Source organism: Mobula birostris, chromosome 10 (genome assembly GCF_030028105.1).
Source record: "Mobula birostris isolate sMobBir1 chromosome 10, sMobBir1.hap1, whole genome shotgun sequence".
In the NCBI taxonomy this organism is placed as follows: Eukaryota; Metazoa; Chordata; class Chondrichthyes; order Myliobatiformes; family Myliobatidae; genus Mobula; species Mobula birostris.
This window is the reverse complement of record NC_092379.1, coordinates 114,878,107-114,894,431: the sequence shown is the minus strand read 5'-3', so window position 1 is coordinate 114,894,431 and position 16,325 is coordinate 114,878,107. Positions and strand designations below refer to the sequence as shown.

Here is a 16,325-nt window from a genome sequence, read left to right as displayed (position 1 = left end):
CCTATTGCATTAATACGACAGCCCTACCAGAGAGCTGGTGATATACAGGTGCTTGAAATCTACAGCTTTAATCGAGACTTCATTAAAATCTTAAAGCATTAGCTCAAATAGAAAACCCAAATTTGATAATCACTATTTTGCCTTGGCTGATAAATCAGTGCTAATCTTCATTGAACAACACTTGAAAGAAGAATAAAGCAGTAAAAGCAGAGATTACACTCTGTATTCTGAGGGGACCTGCTGTCCATGACAGAAGTGTCAGAATGATGTGGCTGCCAGATTGGATCTGCAACAGGCAATGAGTACATCTACTAAGTGATAAATCTATTTGATTTCTTCTTCACCAATTTCAATGGTAAAAGCTTTTGTTATAGTATTGGTGGAATTGACCACTTTGCAGTCCCTTGTGGTGTTCAAGTCCCATCTTTACACTGAGGTTACCTCTAGCATGTTCAATGGGATAGTCTCAGGAAGTTTAAAACTGGAGCATCAAGAATTGCTGTGGATCAACATTCGTCATGTACACCATCACAGTTTGTAAACTCATAGGTTTTCATCATTATACAATTACTTTGGCAGGGGATCAATAAGGAGCGCAAAGTGCCGTTCAGATAACAGCACTAGGCACATTTAAAATTGAGATGACAATCTCTGATGCTTCCACAAAAAATGCATAATTGCTAAATGGCATACAATATAAAGAACTATGTGACCATAAATGTACTTTTCAAATTAAAATCCTGTAATCCTACAATTTCTTGTTGTAAATGGTGGTGGACAGTAAAGCAGGAAACAGAGGCCCCAAAAGCATTATGATCCTCAAAAATGTCTTAAGACAAAGCCAAAAACATTTTTAGTGATGTTGATCATTGACAAACTTCTATAGATGTGTGGTGGAGAGTATATTGACTGGCTACATCATAGCCTGGTATGGAAACACTAATACCCTTGAATGTAAAATCCAACAAAAAGTAGTGGTTAGAGCCCAGTCCATCACAGGTCAAGCCCTCCCCACCCCACCATTGAGCACATCTGCATGGAGTGTTAAAGGAAAGCAGCATCTATCATCAGGGACCCCTAGTACCTAGGGCATGTTCTCTTCTCACTGCTGCCATTAGGAAGAAGGTACAGGAACCTATCAACTCCACCACCAGTATCAGGAACAGTTATTACCCCTCACCTTCTTGAATCAAAAGGAATAACTTCAATTACCCCATCACTGAAATGTGCCCACAACTTCTGGAGTCACTTTCAAAGACTTTTCATCTCATGTTCTGGATATTTATTGTTTATGATTATTTTTCTTTATGATTTGCACAATTTGTTTTCTTTTGCACACTGATTGAACAACAGGTTGGAGTGGTCTTTCATTGATTCTATTATGGCTGTTATATTATTGATTTATTGAGTATACCTGAAAGAAAATGAATCCCAGTTGTATATATAGTGACATTTATTTACTTGGATAATAAATTCACTTTGAACTTTGTTCTCAAAGAGCCATATTAAAGACTTGTTCTCAGGAACTAGCAATGCCTTTGGAACCTATTGGGTTGTGTGAAAAATTCATGGCACAAGTTAAAAAGTAAAAAATGTAGTGCTACTGGCATTTCATAAGTGAGGGACCTGGGGGACAGCATAGTGGGTTATCCCCACACCTCAAGGACTATGGAATTTCAAGAAGGCACCTCACCACCACCACCTTGAGGGCAATTAGCTATTGCCAACTAAATGCTGACTAAGAAACCCACATCACTGAAATGGGGGGGGGGGGAGTGAGAAAGCATGAATGAAGGTACTTAGACTACAACAGAATACTTAAGACACATAGGTTGAATGGGTAGGCAAGAACTTGGCAAAAGATTTTTGTGTGGAAGAATACAGGCTCGTGCAGTTTGTTGAGAGGAGTTAAAGACACCAGCAAATTGAAGAAAAACTGCAAATGACTAGAATACAGCGATTATGTGTTCTTTAGCACATGTTTGTAGAGCATGTTGTTAAGGCAAATTGCAGATTGGCCTTCACAACATAGAACATTATAGCACAGTATATGTGCTTTGGCCCACAATCTCGTTCCAACCTTTTAACCTGCTCTAAGATTAGTCTAAGCCTTCCCTCCAACATAGCTCTCTATTTTTCTATCATTCATGTACCAGTCCAAGAGCTTCATAAAAGGCCAGAATGTGTCCGCTTCTACCACCAGCCCTGGCAGGGTGTTCCACACACTCACCACTCTCTGTAAAGAACTTAACTCTGTCATCCAGGTTCCAAAAACCTACTCCAATTGTCTTAAAATTGTGCCTCCTAGTATTAGCTTTTTCTGTCCTGGGGGGAAAATCTGGCTATCCATCGAATCTGCCTCTTCATCTTGTACCTATATCAAGTCACCTCTCATCTTCCTTCATTCCAAAGAAAAAAGGCCTAGCTCACTCAACCTATTCTCATAGACACACTCTCTAATCCAGGCAACATCCTGGTCAATCTCCTCAGCACCCTCTCTAAAGCTTCCACACCCTTCCTATAATGAGGCAAGCAGAGCAGATCACAATATTCCAAGTGTAGTCTAACCAGGTTTTTAATCAAGCTGCAATATTAACTCGTGGCTTTTGAACTTGACTAATGAAAGTCAATACACCATGCACCGCCTTAGCCCCCATATCAACATGTACGGCAGCTTTGGACTCCAAGATCCCTTTGTTCCTCCACACTGATATGAATCATACCATTATCCTTGTATTCTGCCTTCAAATTTGACCTTCCAGAGTGAATCACTTCACACTTCTCAGGGTTGAACTCCATCTACCACTTCTCAGCCAGTTCTCCATCCTGTCAACAATTTATTACTTGTGTTTTGAAGCTTTAAAATTAATGAAGTATTCTTACACTTGTATATTGGTAAGGCTAATCCTGGAGTGCTGTGCGTAGTTTACGTATTCTTATTTAAAAAAGGATTTTCTGGCTTTGGAAGTAATTCACCAGAGATTTACTTGGCTGATTCCTGAAAGGGTTGTCCTAATAACAATTGGCCACCAAGTTAGATCTATTCTTTTTGGAACACGAAGAATGATATGTAGTCTAATGAAACATAGGAAATCCATAAGGGGTATGACAAACATAGATATTAAAATAATTCCACATGTGGAAGTCTTGAACAAGGGGACATTGTTATAAGAATTACTGTAAATTTGAGTTTTGTTTTACAGATTAATTAGTGACTTTTGTCAAAAAAGTTTGAGACATCCATCTATTTTCCCCCTCCTTCAGATTCTGACATTTGTCCTTTTTGATATGACTACAAACGTTTGTAATACAATAAGTTTCTACGTCATGCTAGAGAATCAGTTATTTTATGTTGTAAAAGAGGGATTGATTATGTAGGATGGTTGATGAAGTGCCAATCTAGTGGACTGTTTGGATGATTTTTCTTGATTATTTGGCCTTGTTCTAATTGAGGCATGTGGACGGTATTCTGCACTTTTGATGCAAGAATACTAATAGACTTACTGTAAAAAAGCCTTTTTATTAAGCTATATCTTAATGCTGTCAACCAGTAATATGAGCAAATGTTATTTTTTAAAAGATGTATTGTTATTTAATACTTGGGTTAATCAATAGATATTCTATTATAAAATATCAATTTCCAACTAGATTAATCTGTGTTATGTTTACTTTTGAAATCGCAGGCAGTTTAAATTACTTGTAGGCTAATGAATGGGAAAGTTCATGGTAAATTCTGTTTCATATGTAAATATGAGTGGGAACTCCAGAGGGGAAATGCATTTCATAACAAACATAGTTTTCGGTGTAGCGTGTCCCTGTGCAACTTTGTGTACTGAAAGAAGAACTTTTCTTTTGATTGTGAAAGTTAGCTTTAAGATTAATTCATAACATTTGTAAACATATCTTTGCCTGTTCTTTCCCAGCTTCAAGAAAATCAAGATGAAATTGAAAATATGATGAATGCCATTTTTAAGGGGGTGTTTGTGCATCGCTATCGGTAAGAAACATTTTGTTGGTATTTCAATTTAACTTTTGCAGTCCAAGGAAGAGCAATTCTGTACAGAGATGGATTGTTTTATCTTGGTTTTGTTTGTTTTCATCTCCTCATCAAGTGATGCAATATCTGAGATAAGAGCTGTCTGCATTGAAGAGATAGGAGTTTGGATGAAAATGTATAGTGATGCCTTCTTAAATGACAGCTATTTGAAGTATGTGGGATGGACCATGCACGATAAGGTAAATTGTCCATTATTTTAGATGTTTTGTGCAGATAATATGTAGCAAATGCAGACATTTGATTGAATTCCTACCCCTCAATTAATATTGTGGTATGCTTAGAATTATGTTTTATTTTTCAGCAAGGTGAAGTAAGGCTCAAATGTTTAATAGCTTTACAAGGTCTCTATTACAACAGAGAGCTCATTCCTAAACTTGAACTATTTACAAGTCGTTTCAAGGTTAGTTGACTTCAAATTCTATGAACATACATTCATAGTAAGTTTTTTTTTGAAGTTGTGCTTCGGTAAAATTTTATGCCTAAACACTCTTCCTTCCTATAAAATTTGTATTTATTCCCTGACACTTGTATATCTTCTGTTATAATACTGTAAGTATAATCTGTTAATTATACTGTGTAGTAGTGTACAGTTATACAATTCCTAGTACCTTGCCTTTCAAAGAATACTATGTTAACATGTGTAGTCTAAAATGCTGTTTTGAAATATTTACACTATTTACCATGTTTTCTATTCAGAGCTGTAAGGTGGTAGTGCTAACCAGATGCTCCAAGTCTACATTACTGTTACAGAAAAGCAACCCTAATCATTCATTCCCTCGTTTACTGGTGCACAGCAGCTATAACATATACCAATTACAAGATGCATTGCAGTTGCTTGTGCTTTTACATCAGCATGTGCCAAATACTGTATGTGACATGCCAAAAAAGGCTAAGAGAAAGTGCATGCTTACACCAACACCTTAATGTTTTACTGTCAAATATTACACTGATTTGGAAATATATTGCCATTAATTCATGGCCTGAGCTAAATTCTGTAATCCATTACCCCAAAACATTGCTTAGACACTAGAGTATCCTCTCCAAAAGGACTGTAGTGGTTCGTAACAGACTTATGAACCAGTTATGCATGGGCAGTAAGTGCTGTCACACTGAAAAATTAATAATTCATTTTATAAAATTCTTTCAAATTGCAACTGGATTCTGGCATCTTTTCTGCTTGTTCATCAGAACAAATCTTCTTATAAGCTAGTGTTGATTCAAAATTCGATTTTGTTTATGATGACCACACTTGTTGATGCCAACTTTTTTTAACTGCTGCAAAACATTGCAAGGAAATTTGTCATTGTTCACATGCACAAAACGCAAAATGTTATATGGAATTGAAACTGGTTGTTATTGTCACATGTACTGAGATATAATGAAAAGCTTGTTCTGCATACTGCAAGTAGACAATAAGATGCAAGGGCATAACAGGGTAAATATTGAGGTCAAGGGTCCGTCTTATCTTGCTGGGAAACCATTCAATAGTAATAACGGGTAGAAGTTGTCCGAGTGCCTGATAGTACATTTTGTAATGTGTACTATTACATTCATGCTTAGCCCTCTCTATCAATTTACTTCTATTGAATTTGAAGAACATGAATTTTCAAAATGTGGTACAAAATGTCATATCACATGTTTACATCCTGCAGCCAAGAGGCTAATTTCTACCTCCATTCATTCCCATACCCCTCAGAATCCAGAGTTTAAGATGAGATCTAGGTTTAAAACTCCACAATGCAGTTTTCGAACCTTCAATTAAGGCTATTTACCTATGATTCTCACAGAATAGAGATTTCTCACAGATATTGCATCCAAAATTATTGTAAATATTATTTAATGGCAAATTGTCCCATAATGTTATTGGAGTAGTATACTTTTTGTTCAAGGCAAAATTTCTTGCAATTTGTAGTTAATTGGATCACAGAAGGTCTAGTGTGGAAAGTAGTTTTATGTGGTAATTTCTTTATTGTGAATACCAACTGTGTTTATTTGGAATGACCAATTAACGTCATTTATGATTGTAACTGGAGTGTTTAGAAACAAGAGCATTATTAATCAAATTGAGCTGTGTCTCAGATTTATTTTTCTAGCAAGTTACAATAACAATTACTTGTGCATGTAATTTTGAACCTTTTCTGCATTATAAAATGTTGTTTGTTTTTAGGATAGAATTGTTTCTATGACTCTGGATAAAGAATATGAAGTTGCTGTACAAGCAATAAAACTACTTACTCTTGTCCTACAGTAAGTAGAAATGGTTACCTTTCACTTGATCAGTTTTGGTAATCAACTCTTTAAAAATCTTCTGTAGTGAGTAGATGATTGCATGTTACAATGCCAATTGAGATGAATCATATGACCACTAATATGTTAGGTAGGAGATATCAGGGTTCGTTTTATTTCGGGTTTTGTATATTTAGAACTTTTTAAAATCTATACTACATCTTGAGTGTATTAATGAATATATAATCATTTACCTTTCTTGTGCTTTCAGAAAATAAGTTTTAATTGTCTCTTTTCTGGTCAAGTTGATTCTGTGTAATCTGATCATGTTACTTAAATGTCCCTGACTTTATTATTCAGAGTTTCCTTTGAACTTTTGCAATTACATTATTGGCATTCTGCACCACTTAATGCCTATTCAAATTTCTTCTCTTCTTCCAGTAAATCACTTGGAAGACTAAAGAGTTTTCTGTTCTTTTAAAAACTGATGCTCATAATATTTTATGAAGTACACAGCTATTTTTGTTAATCTAGCACTTCAAATTTTGGATTACGGGTAGCTAAGTGTGTCAGCTCTAATTCTGCCCTTTGTTCCAAAATACCTGCTGGTCTCACTCTGTAATTATCTTGGGATTTCTTCCTCTCTGCTGTGGTATCTCAGGAGTTTCACACCCATGTCACTGATGCTACTAGTCAGGCATCAATATTGCTTACTGTCACTTCTGCTTAGATGCCACGTATTTCAGAATTCTTTATTTTTATGCAACAGTATTTGTTAAAATAATTCTTCCAATTCAATTTTTTAATATCATGGATGGGAGGAGAGTGTATCACTCTGCTGGTATTGATATACATCCTTCCCACCATGGTACTGTAGTGATTTGCACAATGCTATTATGGATCAGGGAGTCGGAGTTTGAAGTTCAATTCGGAGTGTGTGTGTATATGCGTGTGTGTGTGTGTGTGTATATATGTATGTATATCTATCTATCTATCTATCTATCTATCATTGTATGTCCTTACTGTGAGTGTGAGAGTTTCCTCCGAATGCTCTGGTTTTTTATGTCCTTTTACGTCCAAAGACACACTGGTTTGTGAGTTAATTGTTCATTGGAAACTGTCCTGTGATTAGGCTGGAGATAAAACGGTAGGTTGTTGAGTGATATGGTTCATTATAATTTTACTCATTTTGCATATCTTGTTTTTGAAATATCATAAGACCACAAGACAAAGGAGCAGAAGTCGACCATTCGGCCCGTCGAGTCTGCTTCGCCATTTTATCATGAGCTGATCCATTCTCCCAATCAATCCCACTCCCCCGCCTTCTCACCATAACCTTTGATGCCCTGGCTATTCAGATACCTATCAATTTCTGCCTTAAATACACCCAATGACTTGGCCTCCACTGCCGCCCGTGGCAACAAGTCCCATAGATTCACCACCCTCTGGCTAAAAAAATTTCTTCGCATTTCTGTTCTGAATGGGCGCCCTTCAATCCTTAAGTCATGCCGTCTCATATTAGACTCCCCCATCATGGGAAACAACTTTGCCACATCCACTCTGTCCATGCCTTTCAACACTCGACATGTTTCTATGAGGTCTCCCCTCATTCTTCTAAACCCCAAGGAATACAGTCCAAGAGCGGACAAATGTTCCTCATATGTTAACCCTCTCATTCCCGGAATCATTCTAGTGAATCTTCTCTGAACCCTCTCCAACGTCAGCACATCCTTTCTTAAATAAGGAGACCAAAACTGCCCACAGTACTCCAAGTGAGGTCTCACCAGCGCCTTATAGAGCCTCAACATCACATCTCTGCTCCTATACTATATTCCTCTAGAAATGAATGCCAACATTGCATTCGCCACCTTCACCACCGACTCAACCTGGAGGTTAATTTTAAGGGTATCCTGTACGAGGACTCCCAACCCCTGTTGCATCTCAGATCTTTGAATTCTCTCCCCACTTAAATAATAGTCTGCCTGTTTATTTCTTCTGCCAAAGTGCATAACTGTACACTTTACAACATTGTATTTCATTTGCCTCTTCTCTGCCCATTTTTCCAATCTATCCAAGTCTCTCTGCAGACTCTCAGTTTCCTCAGCACTACCGGCCCCTCCACCTATCTTCGTATCGTCAGCAAACTTAGCCACAAAGCCATCTATTCCATAATCCAAATCGTTGATGTACAATGTAAAAAGAAGCGGCCCCAACACGGACCCCTGTGGAACACCACTGGCAGCCAACCAGAATAGGATCCCTTTATTCCCACTCTCTGTTTCCTGCCAATCAGCCAACGCTCTATCCGCGTATGTAACTTTCCCGTAATTCCATGGGTTCTTGTTAAGTAGCCTCGTGTGGCACCTTGTCAAAGGCCTTCTGAAAATCCAAATATACAACATTCACTGCATCTCCCTTGTCTAGTCTACTGGTAATTTCCTCAAAAAATTGTAATAGGTTTGTCAGGCAGGATTTTCCTTTAAGGAATCCATGCTGAGTTCTGCCTATCTTGTCATATGCCTCCAGGTCCTCTGTAACCTCATCCTTGACAATTGACTCCAACAACTTCCCAACCACTGATGTCAAGCTAACAGGTCTATAATTTCCTTTTTGCTTCCTTGCACCTTTGTTAAATAGCAGAGTGACATTTGCAATCTTCCAGTCCTCCAGAATCATGCCAGAATCTATCGACTTTTGAAAGATCATCACCAATGCCTCCGCAGTCTCCACACCTACTTCCTTCAGAACACGAGGGTGCATTCCATCTGGTCTGGGAGATTTATCTACCTTTAGACTGTTCAGCTTCCTGAGTACTTCCTCTGTCGTAATTGTGACTGCGCACACTTCTCTTCCCTGCCACCCTTGAGTGTCCGGTATACTGCTGATGTCCACCTCAGTGAAGACTGATGCAAAATACTCGATCAGTTCCTCCGCCATCTCCTTATCTCCCATTACAATTTCTCCAGCATCATTTTCTATTGGTCCTATATCTACTCTCATCTGTCTTTTACTCTTTATATACTTGAAAAAGCTTTTAGTATCCTCTTTGATATTATTTGCTAGCTTCCTTTCATAGTTAATCTTTTCCCTCTTAATGACCTTCTTAGTTTCCTTTTGTAAGCTTTTAAAAACTTCCCAATCCTCTGTCTTCCCACTAACTTTTGCTTCCTTGTATGCCCTCTCCTTTGCTTTAACCTTGGCTTTGACTTCTCTTGTCAGCCATGGTTGCATTCTTTTTCCATTCAAAAATTTCTTCTTTTTTGGACTATACCTGTCTTGCACCTTGCTCACTTCTCGTATAAACTCCAGCCACTGCTCTGGTGTCCTTCCCGCCAGTGTCCCTTTCCAGTCAACTTTGGCCAGTTCCTCTTTCATGCCACTATAATTTCCTTTACTGCACTGAAATACCGACACATCAGATTTCAGCTTCTCTTTTTCAGATTTCACAGTGAACTCAATCATGTCATGATCACTGCCTCCTAAGGGTTCCTTCACCTCAATCTCTCTAATCACCTTGGTTCATTACACAATACCCAATCCAGTACAGCCGATCCCTAGTGGGCTCATCAACAAGCTGTTCTAAAAAGCCATCTCGCAGACATTCTACAAATGCTCTCTCTTGAGATCCAGTGCCAACCTGATTATCCCAATCGACTCGCATGTTAAAATCCCCCACAATTATCATAACACTGCCCTTCTGACAAGCATTTTCTATTTCCTGTTGTAATTTGTAGTCCACATCACTGCAGCTGTTTGGACGCCTATAAATAACTGCCATCAGGGTCCTTTTACCCCTGCGATTTCTTAGCTCAACCCATAAAGATTCTGCACCCTCTGATCCTATATCACCTCTTTCTAATGATTTAATATCATTTCTTACCAATAAAGCATCGCCTCCCCCTCTGCCTTCCTTCCTATCCTTCCGATACACCGTGTATCCTTGGACGTTCAGCTCCCAGAGACATGCATCCTTTAGCCACGTCTCAGTGATGGCCACAATATCATACCTGCCAATCTGTAGCTGTACGGCAAGATCATCCACCTTATTCCTTATGCTGCGTGCATTTAAGTATAACACCTTAAGACCAGTATTTGGTGGTACTTGCTTTGATTTCACTGCAACTTTATTACACTGCAACTCATCCCAATGGCTACAAATTTGCCCCATCACCTGCCTGTTCTTCCTGACATCTTTACTGCTCACTATCTTAGATTTATTTCTGTTTTCCCCTTCCCCTGCTCTATTATTCCGGTCCCCATCCCCCTGCCAAATTAGTTTAAACCCTCCCAGACAGCTCAATTAAACCTTCCCGCCAGGATATTGGTCCCCTTCGGGTTCAGGTGTAACCTGTCCATTTTGAACAGGTCATACTTCCCCCAGAAGAGATCCCAATTATCCAAGAATCTGAAGCCCTGCCCCCAGCACCAGTCTATCAGCCACACATTCATCCTACTATTCTTGCCCGCGCTAGCACATGGCACAGGTAGCAATCCCAAGATTACTACCCTGGAGGTCCTGCTTCTCAGCTTCCTTCCTAACTTCCAGAAATCTCTCTTCAGGGCCTCCTCCCTTGTCCTATCTATGTCATTGGTACCAACATGTACCAAGACAACTGGCTGCTCGCCCTCCCCCTTCAGAATATTCTGGACCCGAGCCGAGACATCCTGTACCCTGACACTTGGGAGGCAACACACCATGCGGGTATCTCTATCAGGCTCACAGAATCTCCTGTCCGTTCCCCTGACTATGGAATCCCCTATGACTACCACATTCCTCTTCTCTCTCCTTCCCTCCTGCACAACAGCGCCAGGCTTAGTGCCAGAGACCTGGTCACCGTGTGTGTCCCCTGTCAGGTCATCCCCCTCAACAGCATCTAGAACAAGATATTTGTTGCTGAGGGGGACAGCCACAGGTGTGCTCTCCACTATCCGGGCATTTTCCTTCCCTCTCCTGACAGTCACCCAGTTTTCTGACCCCTGTACCCTAGGGATGACTACCTCCCTGTAGCTCCTGTCTATCACCTCTTCACTTTCCCTGATAAGCAGTAGGTCATCAAGCTGCAGCTCCAGATCCCTAACACGGTCTCTGAGGAGCTGCATCTCGGTGCACCTGGCACAGATGTGGCCATCAGGGAGGCTGGAGGTCTCCCAGGATTCCCACATCTGACACCCTCAACAAAGCACTAACCCTGCAGGCATGCTATCTAATTTTACAGGAAATGAAACAGGAAAAATAAGTGTACTCACCCACTTACCTTGCCAAACACACAAACTTTTTAAACTGTTAGCTGTGCGAGCCCTGCTGTGCCTGTCTATTCGAGCCGATTCGCCCGGGTGGGTGGAGAGTTGGTGCTTCTCTCTTGCCTCTTCCCATTTACCGCTGAAACCCGTTGAAGCTAAAGCCCTACACTCTGCTATCATTCACTCCGCTGCCCACTGTATAGGGTTGTCTCCTTTTTAAACTTTAGCATCTTTAGCCAAATTAACTATAATTGTTAGCATCCTCAATCAGATTACGTCTACATCTTACCTGGAGAATTCAAATACACTGCTTAAGTATTAGAAGTTAATACTAAACCTTTTGTTCTTTTAATTTCATGTCTTCATCAATATACAGTACCTCTCATTATAATATAACCTATTCAGTACATTTTGGTTTATAATTTCTCTCCCTTATACAACATCTTAGTGATATGTTTCTTTACAGCAGCCTACAAATATGCTTTTCAAAGAAAAGCAGGAGCTAGCCATTCAGTCTCATACCTGTTCAGAAAATATTTTCATATTTTCTGTATTTTTATGTTATTTTCTCAAATGTAGAAAGAGCCACTTGATTTTGGTCACATTAATATCTTCAGAATTATTTTTTATATTCTGCTGTTTCCACTCACTAGTTCTGTGGCTTTCATCTTTCTGGAAGGTTATTTTGTGTCATCTTCCGCTAAGTCAAACAGAACATATTAGTTTAAATTCTATGCCTTTTTTTTGGCCTCTGATATCTTTCTTTAAAGTACCCACATTAATTGATCTTATGCATTTCAAATATTCTTGTAATCTGTTTTTGTTTTTTTTTCCGCTTACGTAGCCTTATATTTCCCTTTCCTTCACATTGCTTTGGTCCACCTTTGCGCATAAAGTTCCAGGCTTTCTAAAATTTTCAGGCTTACTGCGTTTTGGTGACATTATTGATTAATTTCTCTGGATAACTACATTGGGACACCTTTCCAGCAGGGATAGTTTTCTTTACAATGATATGTCACTTGTAAACTGATTTTAAAATCTTTTAAGTGTTTGCCATTGCTTGTTTAAGTTTTTTTACTTTTTTCATGTAGGTTTCAAGTCTAGCAAAACCAAATCCTGCCTTATCCTTTATTGAGATAGAAGATCCCAATTTCAGATTGTTTAATTTTTCATTAAATTCATTGTGTTTACTATTCCTTATAGATCCCTTAACATTAGTTAGCTTTTCGTTAGTGCAGAATTCAAAATGGAAGGTATTCCATTTCTTCATTTGTTCCTTAAAGAATGATCCTGTATCCTTATTCTTTGCCGCACCTCCACCCCCTTTGATATAATTTTACCAGATCAGCTGTGTTTCCTGATATTGGAATGATGATTAAAATGAAGCACTGAGACATTAAAAAAAATGCTGCTAATCAGATTTTGGGTTTTATTTTTCTTAAATATTTGATTAAATTGTAAGTTTTGTGTATAATTTGTGATATTCTTAGCAGTAAGAAACATCTATTTATTTTCTTGGTCTTCAAATGCAACTATTCTTTACTTTTAAACAGTAAAGGAATTAACTGCAATGGACACTGGACATTTATGTAGGTTAGTTGTATGATAAGAGAAATCATTGCTGAATCTCATGTATAGTTTCAGTTGTAATGATACAGTATGCTACCAAAGGTGTAGGGAAATAAAAACAAAACATTTTCTTGAATTCACTGAATTGAAAAAATTTGTCTTAATTTTCTACTTTAGGGGTAGCGATGATGTTTTGACTTCAGAGGACTGCGAAAATGTTTATCACTTGGTTTACTCAGCTCATCGACCAGTTGCTGTGGCTGCAGGAGAATTTCTTTATAAAAAGTAAGGATCAAAGCTGATATATGAAGAAGGAAATAATTTTCATAACTTTGTCACAAGCATCTAAAGAAGTTGGATCTGTATTCGTTGGCCTTTAAAAGAAAGCAGGTCGATCTTTTTGAAACACAGGTCCTGCAGGAGTATCGCAGTGTAAATATTGAAAATTTTCCTCTGTGGTAGAGCCTTGAACATGGTTGTAATATAAGACAATTAAAATGGAGTGACACAGATAATGCTGGGGGAACACCACAAGTGAGACAGCATCTACAGTGAGGAATAAACAGTCAATGTTTCGGGCTAAAACCTTTTGTCAGGATCTGATGAAGGGTCTTGTACTGAAACATTAACTGTTCATTCCTCTCCATACATGCTGCCTGACCTGCTGAGTTCATCCAGCATTTTTAAATGTATTGCTCTGGATTTCCAGCATCTGCAGAAAACCTTGGTTTAAAACTGAGGCATGTAAGAGTTTCTTCTTATGAAGGGAGATCTCTGGAATTCTCTCTTTAGAGAATTGTGGAGGCCAGGTCTTTGGAGGTACTTAAAGTGGAGTAGATGAATCTTTGAAAGATAGGGCATTTCAGAACCCTGAGAAAGTCAAAACTTCGTAGATGAAGAATTGAGGCATGCAGCAGACAATCATATTGAATGGTGGGCCAGACTTCAAATACCAAGCTATCTTAACCTTGCTCTGATATTCTCATGTATTCTTGTGTTCTCTTTTAACACAGTTATTTTTTCCTATAATACATGTTGTTGTATTGCACAAAAAAAACAGGACTGTATTCTGATTCTGAAACTCTTCTGTTTTTTTTACTACATTTTATTTAATTCTCATTTAGTAGATAACCGTGATCTGCATGTTAGTGTTACACTGTAAATTATGACAAAATTGTGATCTTTTATTATGAAGGAAATAGACCATTGACTACTGTGTTATCGTTGATTCTCTCTGAAAGATGTAAGAGGGAAATATCAGACCCCTTGGCTTCCAGATCTAACCCAGTGTAGTTAAACATTGTTTTGCAACAAATATTCTTAAGGACTGAAAAAAAGAGATGTTCTTGTCCTTTTGATCAGAGACAGGAACATAAGTCCTTTGACTTGGTTGGACAATCTAATTTTAAGTTAGTTGAATGCAGTAATATTTCTCTATCAAAAGAGAAAAGGGCAACTTGATTTCAGTTTTATATTTTGAGTTTATTCCAACCTGAATCACTACTGATCTTAAATTTTATAATTAGTTTCTGAACATGATTTTCCTGATGCAGTGAGTTAAGGAATTGCTCTGATTTCTCACCTTTGGTTTTTTTAAATAATTGATTGCATTCAAACTTTTAAGTTTTCCTCATAAGATTCAGGTTATGACATCTTGCATTTTCAATTTTTGCTGCTGTGAATCTGTTTTCTTCACTAATAATTACTACTGACAATATTAGAAAGCACAGCTTTTTATTTATGTGAAACCTGCTGAAATGAATTTTTAAAATTGCTGTTCATCTTGCCACATGCAGTTTTGCTAATTGTCAAACTAGCCTCAAGAAACTGAATTGGTAGGACTTTTCTCCACCTGAATGGCAGTAATAGAAACATAGAAAATAGGTGCAGGAGGAGGCCATTCAGCCCGTTGAGCCTGCACCGCCATTCAGTATGATCATGGCTGATCATCCAACTCAGAACCCTGTACCAGCCTTCCCTCCATACCCCCTGATCCCTTTAGCCACAAGGGCCATATCTAACTCCCTCTTAAATATAGCCAATGAACTGGCCTCAACTGTTTCCTGTGGCAGAGAATTCCCCAGATTCACCACTCTCTGTGTGAAGAATTTCAAAGAAGTTCTATCAGTGAGCATTAGAATCTGGCTGTGCATTTGGTGCATAGGGATTTTTGATGGCATTACATACTGACAAGAGGAAATAGGGAATAATGGAAAATAATTTAAAGTTGTGAAATAGGTGGGAATGGTAGAAACGGGTTCAGCTGAACGTTTCAGAGAAGTTTGGATCAATACATGGTTAAAAAGGGTTTGCAGGCATATTGTCCAGGTGCTGGTGGATGGAACCAACCAGTAGATTGGGTGAGTATGGACTAGATGCACCAAAGGACCTGTTTCTATGCTGTAGTACTCAATGAATCTAAATATTTTAAAAATATGATTTTTTTTGTTCTATTACAGTTTTTATTATTTTTATTAGTATTTTATTATTGTTTTTAAGACTTTTCAGTCATCAAGAATCTGATTCTGATGAAGTAGCAGTAAAAAGAAAAGGAAGACAAAGCCCAAATGCAAAGCTTATCAAGACACTGGTATTTTTCTTTTTAGAGAGTGAGGTAAGTTCTCAATTATAATTCAGAAATTATGGCATACCTTCATTGTGTATGTGGCTTGCTAATTAGAATAAAGATTTAAATTATAATTTAATGCAGTTTATGATCTCTAGATCCAAATTTTTTTGAAGTACTAATTAGTTACGACATCTTCTGTGATAATTCAGTTTGGGTTTTTGGGGGGTGGGGGTGAGGATAGAATTTCCCAGTCCACTTCTTTGCTGACCAGTCATTCAAATTGTCAGCAGAGGAATAAAAGTAGTTCTTTGTAGTTGCTGCTTCACATAGGTCAGCAGGAGCCCAAATTATTTCCTCTGATTTTTTTTTCCCTGTAACTGCCTGCTGGGGGGCTAGCACGGTAGCATAGTGTTTAGTGTGATACTTCAGAGCACCGGCATTCGGAAGATCAGGGTTCAATTCCCGTTGCTGTCTGTAAAGAGTTTGTTCATTCTCCCTGTGGAAGTGTGGATTTCCTCTGGGTGCTCCAGTTTCCTCCCACATTCCAAAAAGACATGATGGTCAGGGTTAATAAGTTGTGGGGCATGTTACGATGTTGGTTCCGGACGCAAAGCAACACTTGCATTTGCCTTTCGTACATCACAAATGATGCATTTCACTGTA

At 38.4% G+C, this 16,325-nt stretch overlaps 1 protein-coding gene across 5 annotated transcripts in view; it reads left to right on the top strand.

The window, feature by feature from the left end:
* stag2b (STAG2 cohesin complex component b) overlaps positions 1-16,325 on the top strand; it is a 175,923-nt gene that overhangs the window by 88,311 nt on the left and 71,287 nt on the right. For all 5 annotated transcript variants that reach the window (XM_072270837.1, XM_072270835.1, XM_072270833.1 and 2 more), the window contains 6 exons: positions 3,924-3,997; positions 4,113-4,236; positions 4,359-4,457; positions 6,225-6,304; positions 13,271-13,378; positions 15,593-15,707. In XM_072270837.1, coding sequence (XP_072126938.1) covers positions 3,924-3,997; positions 4,113-4,236; positions 4,359-4,457; positions 6,225-6,304; positions 13,271-13,378; positions 15,593-15,707 — 600 coding nt within the window. The remainder of the gene's footprint in view (positions 1-3,923; positions 3,998-4,112; positions 4,237-4,358; positions 4,458-6,224; positions 6,305-13,270; positions 13,379-15,592; positions 15,708-16,325) is intronic.